The 13,596-nt window shown below is 38.8% G+C and overlaps 1 protein-coding gene across 1 annotated transcript in view; it reads right to left on the reverse strand.

Annotated features, from left to right (window-relative positions):
* HECW1 (HECT, C2 and WW domain containing E3 ubiquitin protein ligase 1) overlaps positions 1–13,596 on the reverse strand; it is a 261,686-nt gene that overhangs the window by 56,257 nt on the left and 191,833 nt on the right. Inside the window, 2 exon segments of the mRNA XM_054057319.1 lie at positions 4,984–5,134; positions 10,407–10,508. Coding sequence (XP_053913294.1) covers positions 4,984–5,134; positions 10,407–10,508 — 253 coding nt within the window.

The following is a 13,596-nucleotide window of genomic DNA, read 5'->3' on the forward strand; positions in this document are numbered from 1 at the left end:
TTGAGCATACAACAGAGTAAGACAGCACACCTGACTCTTATTCTCCGTCAGCTGATGCAGCTACTCAGACTTGAGCAAACCATTACTACACAAATATAGCATTTAGCATTGACTAACAAATAGCTACAAAGTGTGCATAGCAAGTGAGACTCAAAGGTCAAATTTATACAGGTATTCAGCCTACAAGTTGCTAATAGGCTTCCCTTAGAAACATTTGGACATCTGGAATCTAAAACTACTGGTGGATCAGGGTTCCCCCTCTCATTATGGTAGCATAACCAATGAAGTAAAGACCACTCTTGTGATGCACTGAGTACTGTCCAGTCTTTCTTACTCCAGTGCTGGATTCACATGCTCAACCCTAAAAAGGTTAAGCTTGTTAGAGTGTTCACAAAATGTTTATTAGGATACTGCATGGTCAGCAGTTGGGAACGCTTCCATTTTGGCAGGCAATATGGAATGTAAACTAGTAGGTACTATGACATCAAAGAACTACAATCTAATTGATACAACAGCCACAGGAAACTAGAATAGAATGCAATACATGAGCTGAGTGAACAACATAGGAATGCAAGTGCTATGTCCATGTTTGGATCAGTGGGATTAGGCATTTAGCTTCCATGGTGACTAGTTGCATGACAAGGAAGAGGAAACAACACAGAGATAAGCAAACAACAGTGAGGAGGATGACAGAAGAAAAAGAGAGATAAAAGAAAATGAAACCATAAGAACAGAGAGAAAGAAAAAAGAAAAGAAAAGAAAAGAAAAGAAAAGAAAAGAAAAGAAAAGAAAAGAAAAGAAAAGAAAAGAAAAGAAAAGAAAAGAAAAGAAAAGAAAAGAAAAGAAAGGAAAAGAAAGGAAAAGAAAGGAAAAGAAAAGAAGCGAAAAGAAAAGAAAAGAAAAGAAAAGAAAAGAAAAGAAAAGAAAAGAAAAGAAAAGAAAAGAAAAGAAAGGAAAGGAAAAGAAAGGAAAAGAAAAGAAAAGAAAAGAAAAGAAAAGAAAAGAAAAGAAAAGAAAAGAAAAGAAAAGAAAAGAAAAGAAAAGAAAAGAAAAGAAAAGAGGTCTCCTAATTATTTTAATTAGCTTTTACTCCACACCAACATTTTTAATCCTTAATTTTGGATTGCATTTCTGTATGTATATAAAACAGGATGGCTTTACTACCTGTATTTAATCTGATACAGCATTGTCTGTCTCATTTTTCTGACTTACACTCTTTTTCCTTTCCTCATCTCAAGGTCTGTCTTCTTACAAATTTTACTTACTTTCTCTCACTTTATTTGTTAATGCATACTTTATTCCAGATTAGAAATTAATTGGAAACTAGTTCCTCAAAGTGACATAGGATTATTAAAGAAAAGAGTTAGGATTTGGCTTTTACATCTCTCAACAGAGAGTATCTCCCCTAGATCACTGCAACCCAATCTTGAGCAGAAGGACTGGAGGCAATTAAGAAAGATAATTAAAGCTTTAATAGATTTATGCTAAACTTTTACAGTACTACGTGTGTCCCCTAGTACTCAAAGTCATGTGAAGTTACATTTGGTGTATATTTTGACAGCTCAATAAACATCACCCTTAGAAGTCTTTTCTTAAGAATTGAGGGTTCTGTGTTTAAGCAAACATCCATCTTTCCAAGGAAATTCTGATAGCAGGTTTTGCAACAGCATGAATTTACTGCAGTTTTAAACCCGCAGTTTTAGACCCAAATTTAGTATTTTTATTCACTTAACTGTAGGCAGTTAAATGAACCTTACATTCCAGTACTGGAGGAGTTTCACAATGCTCACATGCAACAGAAAGGGAAAAAAGAAGTGCATATAATCAAGGAATATAAGTACACATATAAAAAAAACCTTGCAGCTTCAATTTAATTGGATGGTAGAAAATCCCTGTTGGCAAACCTTAAAGAGTAACAGTAGTTGTATGCCAACAAAAGGCTACACTTTTCTTTTGGGTCTCAATACTATAAAATCATCTTATATAAATACCAGAAAATGCCAAAGTAATTGGAGAAAACATTGAAAGTGCAAAAGTTATGGGAATGCCTCTGCAAATTTCAGTCTCCTTTCAAAGTGATTTGTCAAAGAAATAGAGGCTTAGAAATACTGTGCTGTGGCTGTCTTAATTACAGTTATAACTTCTTATGTTACTTATCACCTTTTAAATTAGTGCAAAGGCAAGTCTAGCTATACATGTGGTACAAAAGATCTTTCCAACAGAGACTGAATGAAAAAGGGCTGTTATCTGCTTTGCTAACAAGTAAGCAAGTCAGGAGTGCTGTAGAAAATGGAGAATAGTCTTTAAAATAAGAAATAAGGATGTCTCTTTGGAGTTTGACCAACACCTGGATTCCAATTTTGCATGCCCTGTAGCTAATAGGAAGCTTGGAGCACAGAAAGAAAGCAGAACTAGGTTCAATTACAGATATGTTTTTTTTCTCCAAGCTGAATTTCCAAAGCTTTGTGGTTTTGGCTGGACTGGAAATACCAGGCTTCCTTGTAATATTTTGGTCTTTCCATTCCCTTCCACAAATGAAAGTAGGAAGCCGAGAAGTGAGTATATTGGTTTAAAAAGAAAAGTCGCCAAGTTTTTTCAAGCTGCTAAGTGATTTTGAGCCCAAACATTGTTTGAGGTTAGAGCAAAAGTTCAGGCTGCTGCTAATTCTATCAGCGAGGTCTATTTTTGCTGTTGCCTCACCTAAAATGATTCTCAAGTCTGTTTGCTGAAGAAAATTTCAAATAATGGAGTTCGAAATACAACAAACCAGTATTTCTAAAATGACTACTCAAAACAAAGTCTGATCCTCCACAGTGATGAAAACAACCATTTATGAAAAGTGGATTCTCTCACAGTTCTGAAATATGGAGACATGATATATTTTAAATTAGCTTTAGAATGAGAATAATTTAAAGATTGTAACAGCCAGGTTGAATATACAGAAATTACTCACTGCTGGACAAATGCTCAGAGATCCAGTATGAATCTCTTTTACTAGAGTCTTAGGAAATGTTCCCAAGCTTAGGAGCAACATGAGATCTCTGTATTCAGCTTCTCAAATCAACAGAGATCTTTGGCAGAGAGTAGAGAATCATCAGCTTTTTTCTTCTATCCCAAAAAGCCATGACAGTTTGCGTTTATTAAGTTGCAAAGTGCTTAGTCTCCAATGGGACTTGGGTAAGGAGAGATACGCCACTGCTGAAAACACGCTACACTTCTCACTTTGTAATTGGATATGTGAATACTAAAAGAGAGATTCAAGGCATGTCAGTCTTATTAACTGTTGATTCCCAAACCAAACTAGAGATAATCAAGTCGTAGTTAGGCAGCCTGCATGAAAATATGGAAGAATAAAAGTTGAAGCAAGGAAGTCTACCCTTCAGTTTCTGCTGATATAGCTGGTTTTATGATTAATTTGTGTCAACTAACAAAACAGTAAATTCCTACAATTCCTATGCAGACTCTCACAAACACTTATTCCTTTCCTGGTTGTGCTGCACTTAGATGAGTTCAATTTCAAAAAAAACCAACAAACCCTGATGTAAGTCCACAACAGAACTTTCTGTTTTTCATGGCAAATGAGTTGCTTAAGTGGCTGCCAAATAGTCTGAGCTTCCACACCCCTCTTAAAGACAAATGCTAAATGGCAGAGGATGTAAATCCCTTGAAAGAATCTACGTTAAACATTCACTTTCTTTAGGGATTTTTTTTTTAATATTAAGTTAGTAGCTTGACACATCCTGAGGAAAAGCTATCATGAAAACGAATACTGAGCAGGTTCTTTCACCTCTGCAAGAAATTAAATGTTATGAAACGCCAGCCATAAAAATGAATTTTGGTTAAAAAGCGGAGAAATTCTTCAGGAGTGTGCTGATAATGTCAACTTACGTTGCAAAGCAACCACTTTAAGAAGGCAGGTTTGCTCTCCACAAGTTACATTAATTTTCTAATTGTCATTCAGGGCCTAGTTCTCCTTACATACAGTAACTCCCAAAATATCCTGCACTCTGAAGAGAGTACTTTGAAACTCTGCATCCTTCTCTCAGCTGCAGATCTTTCTCTTAGCAAAGAAAAAAAAGACTAAAAAACTTTCAGGGCATTTTGCATGCTATGATTAAAATATAATTTCAGTTTTGCTTGTCTTTTTCTAGAAACCGTATCATTACAGTAAGTAGCAAATTTTAAAAAAAAAAAAACAAAACCTTTCCAGAAGTAAAAAGAGAGGATTTTTGACCAATTGTTTATTTTTTCTCTTTCCTCTTAAATTCAGTCTGTAAAGCAAGCATGAGAAGGCAGTGACACACAAATCTATGTGTGGACTAGGTAAACAAAAGGAAAACGTGTGCCATGTTAAGGGATATCTCAGCCAGATTAGAATAAATTGACTGATTTACAGGGCCCAATGCACCACTAAGCAGATCTGCCTATGCCTAGAAATGTGTACGGTCCTATTAGAGCAGCGCTCCACCCTGGAAAAGGAGACAGACCTTTCAACAGGCCAAATTAGCTGGAGTAGAAATGCCACACGGATATGGCAACACTACTTCAATAACAGTCAGGTCAGAAACCTCCGCAGCATAGCACTAGGTGCTGACCCATCGATACCACTCTTACAGTTAAACAGCAAAAGTGACTCTATCTTTTGGAAAAACACTCCCTTCTCTTCTAGGAGTCATTCTAAAAAAGTTTTCCAAATGCCTCCTCCTGCTGTTGAAAACGTTTTGCAACATCTTTCACTCAACAATGCTTCTCATGTGGGCAGGTTTGGGTGCTAGACACACCCATAGCAGGCAAACCAGCAGGCTAAAAGACATCAGCAGCAAGGACAGGAACACTGGAATGTCTACACTGGAACTCGGACAAAAAGGAAAGATGAATCCTTATGGAGCCAATGCAATGCACTGGGGAAGGAAGGAAGCCACTGGAGCAGTGTGGAAAAAAGGGGAGTGCAGATCTTAATGGAATATAGGTGCAAGTGCTCACCGCCGGTTCAGCTGCTCCATTTGCTGGATGGAGCCAGACCTGTGGATCCCGTCTGGCGTTGCTGCGGCTGTGGGACGCTGCCATGTGGTGGTGCGGTTGACATGATCAACGTAGAATACCCTCCCATGGCTGTCTATCCGAGCTTCCCAATCTAGGGTTGGAAAAAAAGGAAGGGGTGATGCTGTCAGTGTGATGCCTTCCAGAAAACCTAAATGCGGAAGATACATGTACACACACACATACATATACACAGATGGGGTATATACACACAAGAGATACTATATATAGAATCCACATGCGTGCAATATATATTATGTGATATATTGAAGGTATACATCAAATGTATATCTATACTATGTGCTTGTCCATATATATGTATATATAGTACATGCATATATATAAACATTTCACACACAGCATATAGGTAGCCTACGGATTTCACTACCATAGACTATGAAAAACAAGTGGCATAGTGGCTACATTTTTTGAAGGGCTGGATAATTTCACAATTAGTAATATTAGTTGACTGGATTCATTGCAGGTCAGGGAAGCTACATAGAACCAATCCTTAGCAGAAAAGGATTACATCTGAGCTAATATGGCAATTCCCACACTTCATTTTTTGTTATGTTTCAGAACAAACATGTTTCATTTCTCTCTTTTTGATAAAGTGTCTTTGTAGGATACCATACCGCAACTAAGGATTCCCCTTAAAACTGACCACAGCCTGGTTGGACATATCCTTAGAAATCTCTCTGAACAGATGAGTATCATAAATGTATCACTTTGATGAATGCCAACTAGATTGAAAATTTGCAGCATATTATTGAGCCTTCCATCATTACTGGTTCCTGCTAATGTTTAAGTTTTCACATGATTGAGAATTAAAAATTATTTGGTATGTGATGGCTTGTGGAAAATGGTTACATTGATAAAAACGTGTTTGGAACAGGAGAAATTCAGAAGTGAGTTAGCTAGCAAAGTCACATATCAGGCTGGTTTGAATGTATGGAGTAGTGATATAAATTAGACTTGCTAGCTTCATATTTCTACATGATCCATCAGCTGATGGCATATCTATGTAAATCCATGCATGTACTTTCGACACCTGTTTATATACAAACCTCACTCACATTCACACAAAAATCCACATATGGTGATTACCTTTGGGATCAAACACTTCTCTTTATTCCCATCCTCTTACTATGATACCCTTCTCCTTGAGGAGTCTGTTCCTTCTTCTATAGCTTTCAATGATCAAATTCAGTATCAGCTGGATTTCATACCTTATGTATTTTATCTCTTATTCTCTAAGAGTAGGACTGAAGTTGTACCTCTGCCTGCTATGTCTAGAAATCTATTCTTCATGACCAGTTCCCATCCCCTGAATGCTAGCCCTAGTTAAACTCAGTTCCCATATCCTGGCCAGTCCAAGCCAAGTGTAGGTTGTCTTAAGTCTACAGCTGGCTGCCTTTGACACGTTAATCCCACAGAACTTAAAAGATGGGCACTGGGCTTCTGTAAGACTCCAAAACAACAAGAGCTGACTGTATGTACTTCAGTCCTTAGAGACACAAGACCTACAGTCACACCGAAAGTACACACACACAGTGTCTCTCATTGTGAACATCACTATGTAATTTTAAGGAGAAGACTGTCTCTTCCTCCCTCCAGGTGAAGTTTCCAAAGGATGTTGTAGCTGTTTCAAGAACAAGATTACAGCTTTGTGAAAACAAAAGTCTAAACATAAGACAGTGAGAAACAACACATCAAGTACAACAGATGCACATCAAAGGAAATCAGACTGACACATAAGGCAGGCTGAAGGCCAGAGCTTTGCTGAGTAATGCTGTCACTGGTGGCAGCTGTACCACTGTGGGTGGGAAACAGTCCTTCTGGAGCTATGCATTATCTGCAATATCTTCAAGGAAACAAACTTGGAGAGATCAAAGGTGACGTGATGTATCCTAATATCACTAAGATCTTCATTTGTCTTGCTGATGTCTGGAAAAAGACAAGTCCTAGCCCTCACCCCACACTGCAGCAGTTTACATGTAACATATTGAGAATAATAAAGGTTGATGGATAATTATAAGCTTGTAGGCAACGTTGAAGATCCACTCTAGACTGCCTACAGAAGATACCAAGTGGTCATATTGGTCTGAAGCCAGTGACAGACACTTGGAAAGAATAATACTACGCAACTGCACAGTCAAACAAGGGCCTCTCATAATTCAGCCCTGTGCAGTACTCGCTACAGAGGCTGTGTTGCAGTGCCTCTCTAAATAAATGCAACTTACAGTTCCAAAGCTCCTAAGCATAATACTTAGAAAACTAGGAGCAATAAAATTTGTCCAGAGCTTGGAGGTGACAGTGAAAACATCAGGTCAAGATTATGCAGACTGGTTTACAACTTCAGGAAGGCTATCTCTGTTGGATGTATCAGACACACAGCAGCAGTGTGTACAGACATAAACTACGTCTATCTGTGAGCACTGCTGTTCATTGCTTTATGGGTATCTTGATGTGGAACCATGAGCTGACATTTGTATTGGCATGCTAAAATACTAGGAACTATGTGTCACATGGCTTTTGATAAACCAGCAGCAGAACTGCTCCTTGCAGCATCATTCCTAATAAGCTGAATAATTCTTCTTTTGGTCACCCAGGAAGGCAGTCAGAAGGAGGCAAGCGCTGATACTGCTGTTGCACGCAGGTGGTGGGTGCACTTTCTACCCTCCCACAAGTCAACCTGTAAGTCTCACAAGTCACTTTCAGATGCATATGATACCAGATTTGTGGACAGATGGACGTGTACCTGCACAGAGACATGAAGAGGCTGACAGGTGAACTGACAGACAGAACTCTGCTTCTGAGCTGTGCTCAAGTCCCTTCATGCTACTTCAGGAGCATAGGTGATCTAGGAAGCAGCCAAAACTCCTCAGGGTCTTCTGTTAGTTTTTCAGGCAAAATAAGACTGTGACTACAGCAAAGTTTAACCTCCATCAAACCTTCAGAATAAGAGCATGCTGGAGCACAGGCTGGGGTGGGACAATGCTAGTTCTCTTCTCCATTGGTCTAGCCATATTTCACAGCAAACTTTGAAACTGCTCTGATTTATACCAGAAGACACCACTTTTTTTTTTTTTTTTTTTTTTTTTTCCTGGCAGGACCATAATCCTGGCAAGGCAAAGTAAATACACTGTCTTTCCCTTTTCAAGCTCAGTCACACCTTCAGCAAAGAGCAGCTCTGAGCTGGGCACATGTATTTTCCTTGGCTTCAGTTCTGTAGGGTTTCCAGCAGTACTAGCAAACACATGAGTAATAAGGGGTGACTATTAATGCACTCATGAGGCCGTATGAAATCTGCAAATTTTCTGTCAATCTTGTATAAGACTTGACATTCAGACTGCTCATTTTGACACTCCTAAATAAATAATGAACCCGTTCTACCTTACTTTCCTCAAATAAAACTGTCTGAAATTAAATTTCTTCTCTGAGACCAGCTGTTGTGGCGTTATGATGAAACAAAGTTATCCAGAAAACTACTTGAAAGACAAAGAAGACTATCTAGAAGATTCTCTGTGACTGAACTTGTAGAATTGGTAAATTATTTTCAACCCTACTTATGGACAGAAGCTAATGATGCATGTGAAATGTAAATCAGGTTTGATCATGTAACTCAAGTTTAAACATAAATTTCTTCCTTTCGCATGATTGAAGAACTATTTATTTAGGGTTCAGGAGGCACTGAAGACACTGAAAGAGTTACGGTGAATGCCAGAAGAAGAAGAATATCTAGACTGAGGCTACAGTTTTCATTTTGAAAATACCTTAAAATTTCATGGAAATTTTTTGGAAATGGGCTTCCTAGGTGATATTCTCCAGTGCAACTTTTTTTCCCCAAATTAATTTAAAACAGTCTATTTCCATTAAGATTAATATATTTAAGTCCACGGTGTCAGCTTTTATTGTAGAAATGATGTTATAGCAAATGCTAAAATAAATCCTACAAAGGGATATCGCTTCCATACTGTATCATGACACATTACATTTCATGTCCTTAAATCCTGTTGTGAAAGCATCTGTGAAAACCAATGGTAAAAATACTTGCCTTTGAAGTATAATTATAAGAAAGAGGAAAAATGTATTAAATTGGTGGTGGAAGAATGTGGAACAGATTCATAGCATGTTTCTTTACCTGAGCTGGGATCAGCGTCCTATCATTAATTCATACAATGGGGAACGTGCCCTAATCACAAAGTGTTAAGGTAAGAGCTGGAGGAAGAGAAATATTTGCCTGTTACAGAAGTAACCATTCCCATTTCATCACTCACTGGCACGCCACATTGGGACTCTAAAAGACTTCATTGGGCTAAAGGCACTTGAATCTTTCATGCTCCCATGCAGCTGATGCCAGCACGCGAATACTGACAGCATGGTTAGTAAATGATGACTTATTCGTCAAGGGCATCATAGGCCAAATGCATGTATTCCCTTCTCGAGCTTTGAAGAAAACAGTGCTTTATTTACACGCCTGGCTGCTTTCCAGAGGCACTACGAGTTTTCAGTTGTGCTGAAGTTGAAAGGTGATGAGCAGCACATTGCAGGGCATAGAGTGCACTCTGCTGGGCACTTACTGCCAATACAAAAAGCGAATTAATCCGGGAACACACAAGGGAAAGGCTACAGAGACAAGTGAAAACACCTCTAGCAGTTGATCCGGTGATAGGAATCCCATATTACATGCCTCCTAATCGATCACGATACTTAGGACCTTCTCATTTTTATCCAGTGCAACTGCAGACACCACGACAGTCCATAATGAACATAAAATTCACAGATTAGCAAATCCAAAGACAGTGCAACAAGACCACTCTACATGAGCTGCCTTCTTGCTGGCTTTACTGAGATTTGGACCTATCTGTCCCAGGAGCACTCTGCTTGTGAAAGAGTTCCTGCTGGACTGCAAACAGAGCTGACAGACCACAGGGACTGCCATCCCAAACCATCTTTGAAGTTGGTTATGGAATACCTGGAGACAAATGTAACAGAAATATCAAGAGTACTTTGCTGATACGCCAGTCAGAAAGATTTATAGTAAGGTTTCTGTAACATCTGACAGGTACCCACTCATTCCAGTCTAAACACACTGACTGGAAAAAGGGAAATATTTTCATTTTGTAGTAGCTAAGTAAGAAGATGGATCAAGGCAGAGGGAAGTTATGGAGCTTGCCCAAAAAACCACAACAACACTTGAAGTCAGGATCAAATAAGGGAAACGAAAGTGCATATTGCTGGGGTTCTGCAGAATGTACATACAGAACAGATGGGGTTATTTAGAAAGACATACTGACCTCTACACTGTTTGAGTTAACAGGAAAAGCTGAAAAAATGCAATAAATTAAAAAACTAAAGCTTACTTGGTGGAAGAGGCTCATCGATAGTTGGGTAGTGATGGTGGTCAGGCCTCAGAGAAGGAAGCTGGCTGACTGGCTGAGAATTATGGAGTAAAGGACAATCACCTACGGACAAGATATTCAAGACATTGACAGTCATTCACTGTTTTCACAATGTGGTTCAAAAAATGTGCTACTGTAAAACAAGTGATTATTTTCAAATAGGTTAGCCTGGTGTACTAGAAGCTCCTGTTATTCCTATTTTCAGGCACTATTTTAATAATAACTCATATACCAAAGCATTATTAAAATAATGCAGTCAAGGCTCTCATCTCAGGTTTGAGTCAATGCTAAACTATTATGGGCCAGATTCTGGACTCATAGACACACAAGTGTAAGCGAGAGAAGAATCAGGCTTGATTCTGAGAAATACTGTGCATGTACAACCAAATTCATGCTTCTGCTGAAAATGGTAGGAACTTGCAAAATCCTGATTCCAACTTTTCATTCATCCCATCAGTGGAACACGAGGATAAAAGTTGCTTGTTTCTTTCTCCGCTTTCCCAAAAGATTAATGGCTGTGTAAGTAGACTGGAATGACAGGATTTTGCAGTCCCTGCAAGGCAGAAGTTCATCCCCTTCTATAGGTATTTTTCAAAATTCAAAGAATCCGTCTTGGGTGGAAGTAGGGAGAATGAGAGAAGAACCAGAAACAGGGAGGAGACAGGTGGTAGAAGAGGACAAAAGATAGTGAGGCATAGTCAAGATCTGAGATAAAGAAGGAAGACCTGAGATACAGAAGAGGGAAAGAAGAAGAAGAGAGACACACAGCAGACAGTGCAGAGGAAGTTTTTAAACACTAACATTGTGTATATGTCTATATATCCAAATATGAAATAAATGAAACCTAAGCAAATGCTTGTTCTGCTGAAAGGAGCAACTATCTTAAGATCCAGTCAATGTTCATACAATCCTTTAAGAAACAAAGAAATTATAGTAGGGATGACAAAGTGTTCCTTATCTTAGACTTAACTGTGAGAATAAGGAACCTGTAATGTTAAAACTTCACAAGTTCCAGAATTAAGAGTTATTCTTGGTCTGTCCTTAAAAACTTAGGAATCAGGACTATTTATCCTATTAATGGACACATTTTCTTATCGCGTGATAAAAGTTTTTTCACTATAGCCTCCAGCTCCACATGGGCCTGTTAATACAGGTACAATCTAAATGGCATAAATATAACACTCACGTGCATCACAAAGATGCAGCTTAGGGAAAAAATATACGTAACGTTTCCAACATCACCAAAATATTACACAATGATACTTCAAAATTAAAAACCAGATCATCCAGCTAAGTCATGTTCACCGCATGCTGGCTGGTTTAGCTGTCTTTAAAGTCAGAACCTTAACAGGCTAAGAACAAACATTTTGTAAAACCCCGAAACATACAGCTATCAAATGTAAAAAAACATTTGCAAAAAAATATGTTTTTTTTTTAAACAACCAGCAGCTAGAAGGCAAAAGCCAATTCTCTATAAAACTGTAAAAAAAACTCACACCATCTAAAAGTGAGAAAAATCACTTAGACAAAAATACTGCCTCTTCTAGGTGCTCTGATGATACCGTATGGCCTGTTAAATTTCTTACTAAACCACTTGTGTATAGGCGTATCTCACAGTTGCATCTGCTGCATGTTTTGAGCAGACAGCAGAGTTATGTAAGTTATTACTCAGTGCTAAAAGCCCATCTCTCATTGCCTTAAAGACTGTGCTGTTACTATAGGTATTGTAGCACCAACTACCAGATTATCCGTCTGTGTTTCTTTACTTACCTCACCATAATTGACTCTTCCCTAGTCAAGATAGTTACGGCAAGCCAGCAGAAGCATGGTAGTATCAGTCACCTGGAGTGGATGGAGGTGACCACATCTACTGTATTTGTAACAGCTGCCAAGTCATGAAGCAACGTGCACATTTACTGAAGTACCCCCAGTGATATCAAGAGTGTTAGGAACTGGGCTGCCCTCCAGACTTACTCCCTCTCAGCTAAGCAAAGCAAAGCCACTGTGAACACTGCAAGGCCTTTTATACAGGCTCAAGGGGCACACTCTTGGAGCTGTACTCAATTCTTATGCAGAAGATACCCTTTTCCCCCACTTCCCCTCTCAAAAGTACACACAGTCCAAAATAATCACCAAACCTGTAAGCATGGTCACTCACACACACACCCCTGTAGGTATACTTGCACATAAACGCTGCCCACTGGCAAAGACCCTCACCTGCAAGGAAGGAAATTGAGTTTCTACACCTCTGTGTACTGTTGAGAATCTAATTCTTTGGGCTAGATTCTGCTTTGCAGAGTGAATAATTGCCTAGGTCCAGCTATCTACAAAGTCTTTACACAGTCCAGCATGTAAGGCCACCCTTATACCTTTCTTTTTGCTGGGTTAGGGTCAGTGGCAGTGGAAGGCGGGAGTAAGTAGGGAATGGAGAAGAAAAGGGTAGAAGAACTTTAGTTGGGGTTGCCCAGTGATCCCCAAGTCTGTTATCCTTTCAGTAACATTTTAATTCGGTGCCACTTATAGTAGGAGACAGACGATTCAGGATTTGGGAATGTGAAAACTACCTCTTGGCCTTGCTGCATACTTACTCCTTAGCTGCTGCTGAGGACTTTACTTCTTCAGCTGGAGAAAAATGATATACTAGCTGAAGAAAAGATGAGTGATCAAAACCACCATTCATGTAACTCCTTACAACATAAAATGAGTTACCAAAAGGAGGTATTTAATGTAACAGGATTGGCAAAAACAGTATCTAAATTACAAAGACAAAAAATTTCTTTCTTAAATATGTTTCATCTCTAGAGAAGGATAAGGAGATTGGAATTTTGTTCAATACAGCTCAATTTTCAAAGCACCTAAGCAAAAAAAAATCTCTGTTGAGTTGCCCTATGGTCTGTGAAATCTGATGAAGATTGTTTCATCCTTGGGCAATAGGAACAAACGGGACTAGAAAACTGGTTTTGTAAGAGACAAATACTTGCATTTCTCTGTACTTATGACTGTGCGTGGCTACCAATCACATGCAGAAACTAGCCCAGGTCTTTAGCTGGTGTAAATCAGCATATCAGTCCCTTGACAAGCACAAGCTGGTACTCTCACCAACTATCAGAAACACGACAGCACATCAGATATGTGATGAATAATCCCAGTA

This window comes from Cuculus canorus, chromosome 2 (genome assembly GCF_017976375.1).
Source record: "Cuculus canorus isolate bCucCan1 chromosome 2, bCucCan1.pri, whole genome shotgun sequence".
NCBI classification, from domain to species: domain Eukaryota; kingdom Metazoa; phylum Chordata; class Aves; order Cuculiformes; family Cuculidae; genus Cuculus; species Cuculus canorus.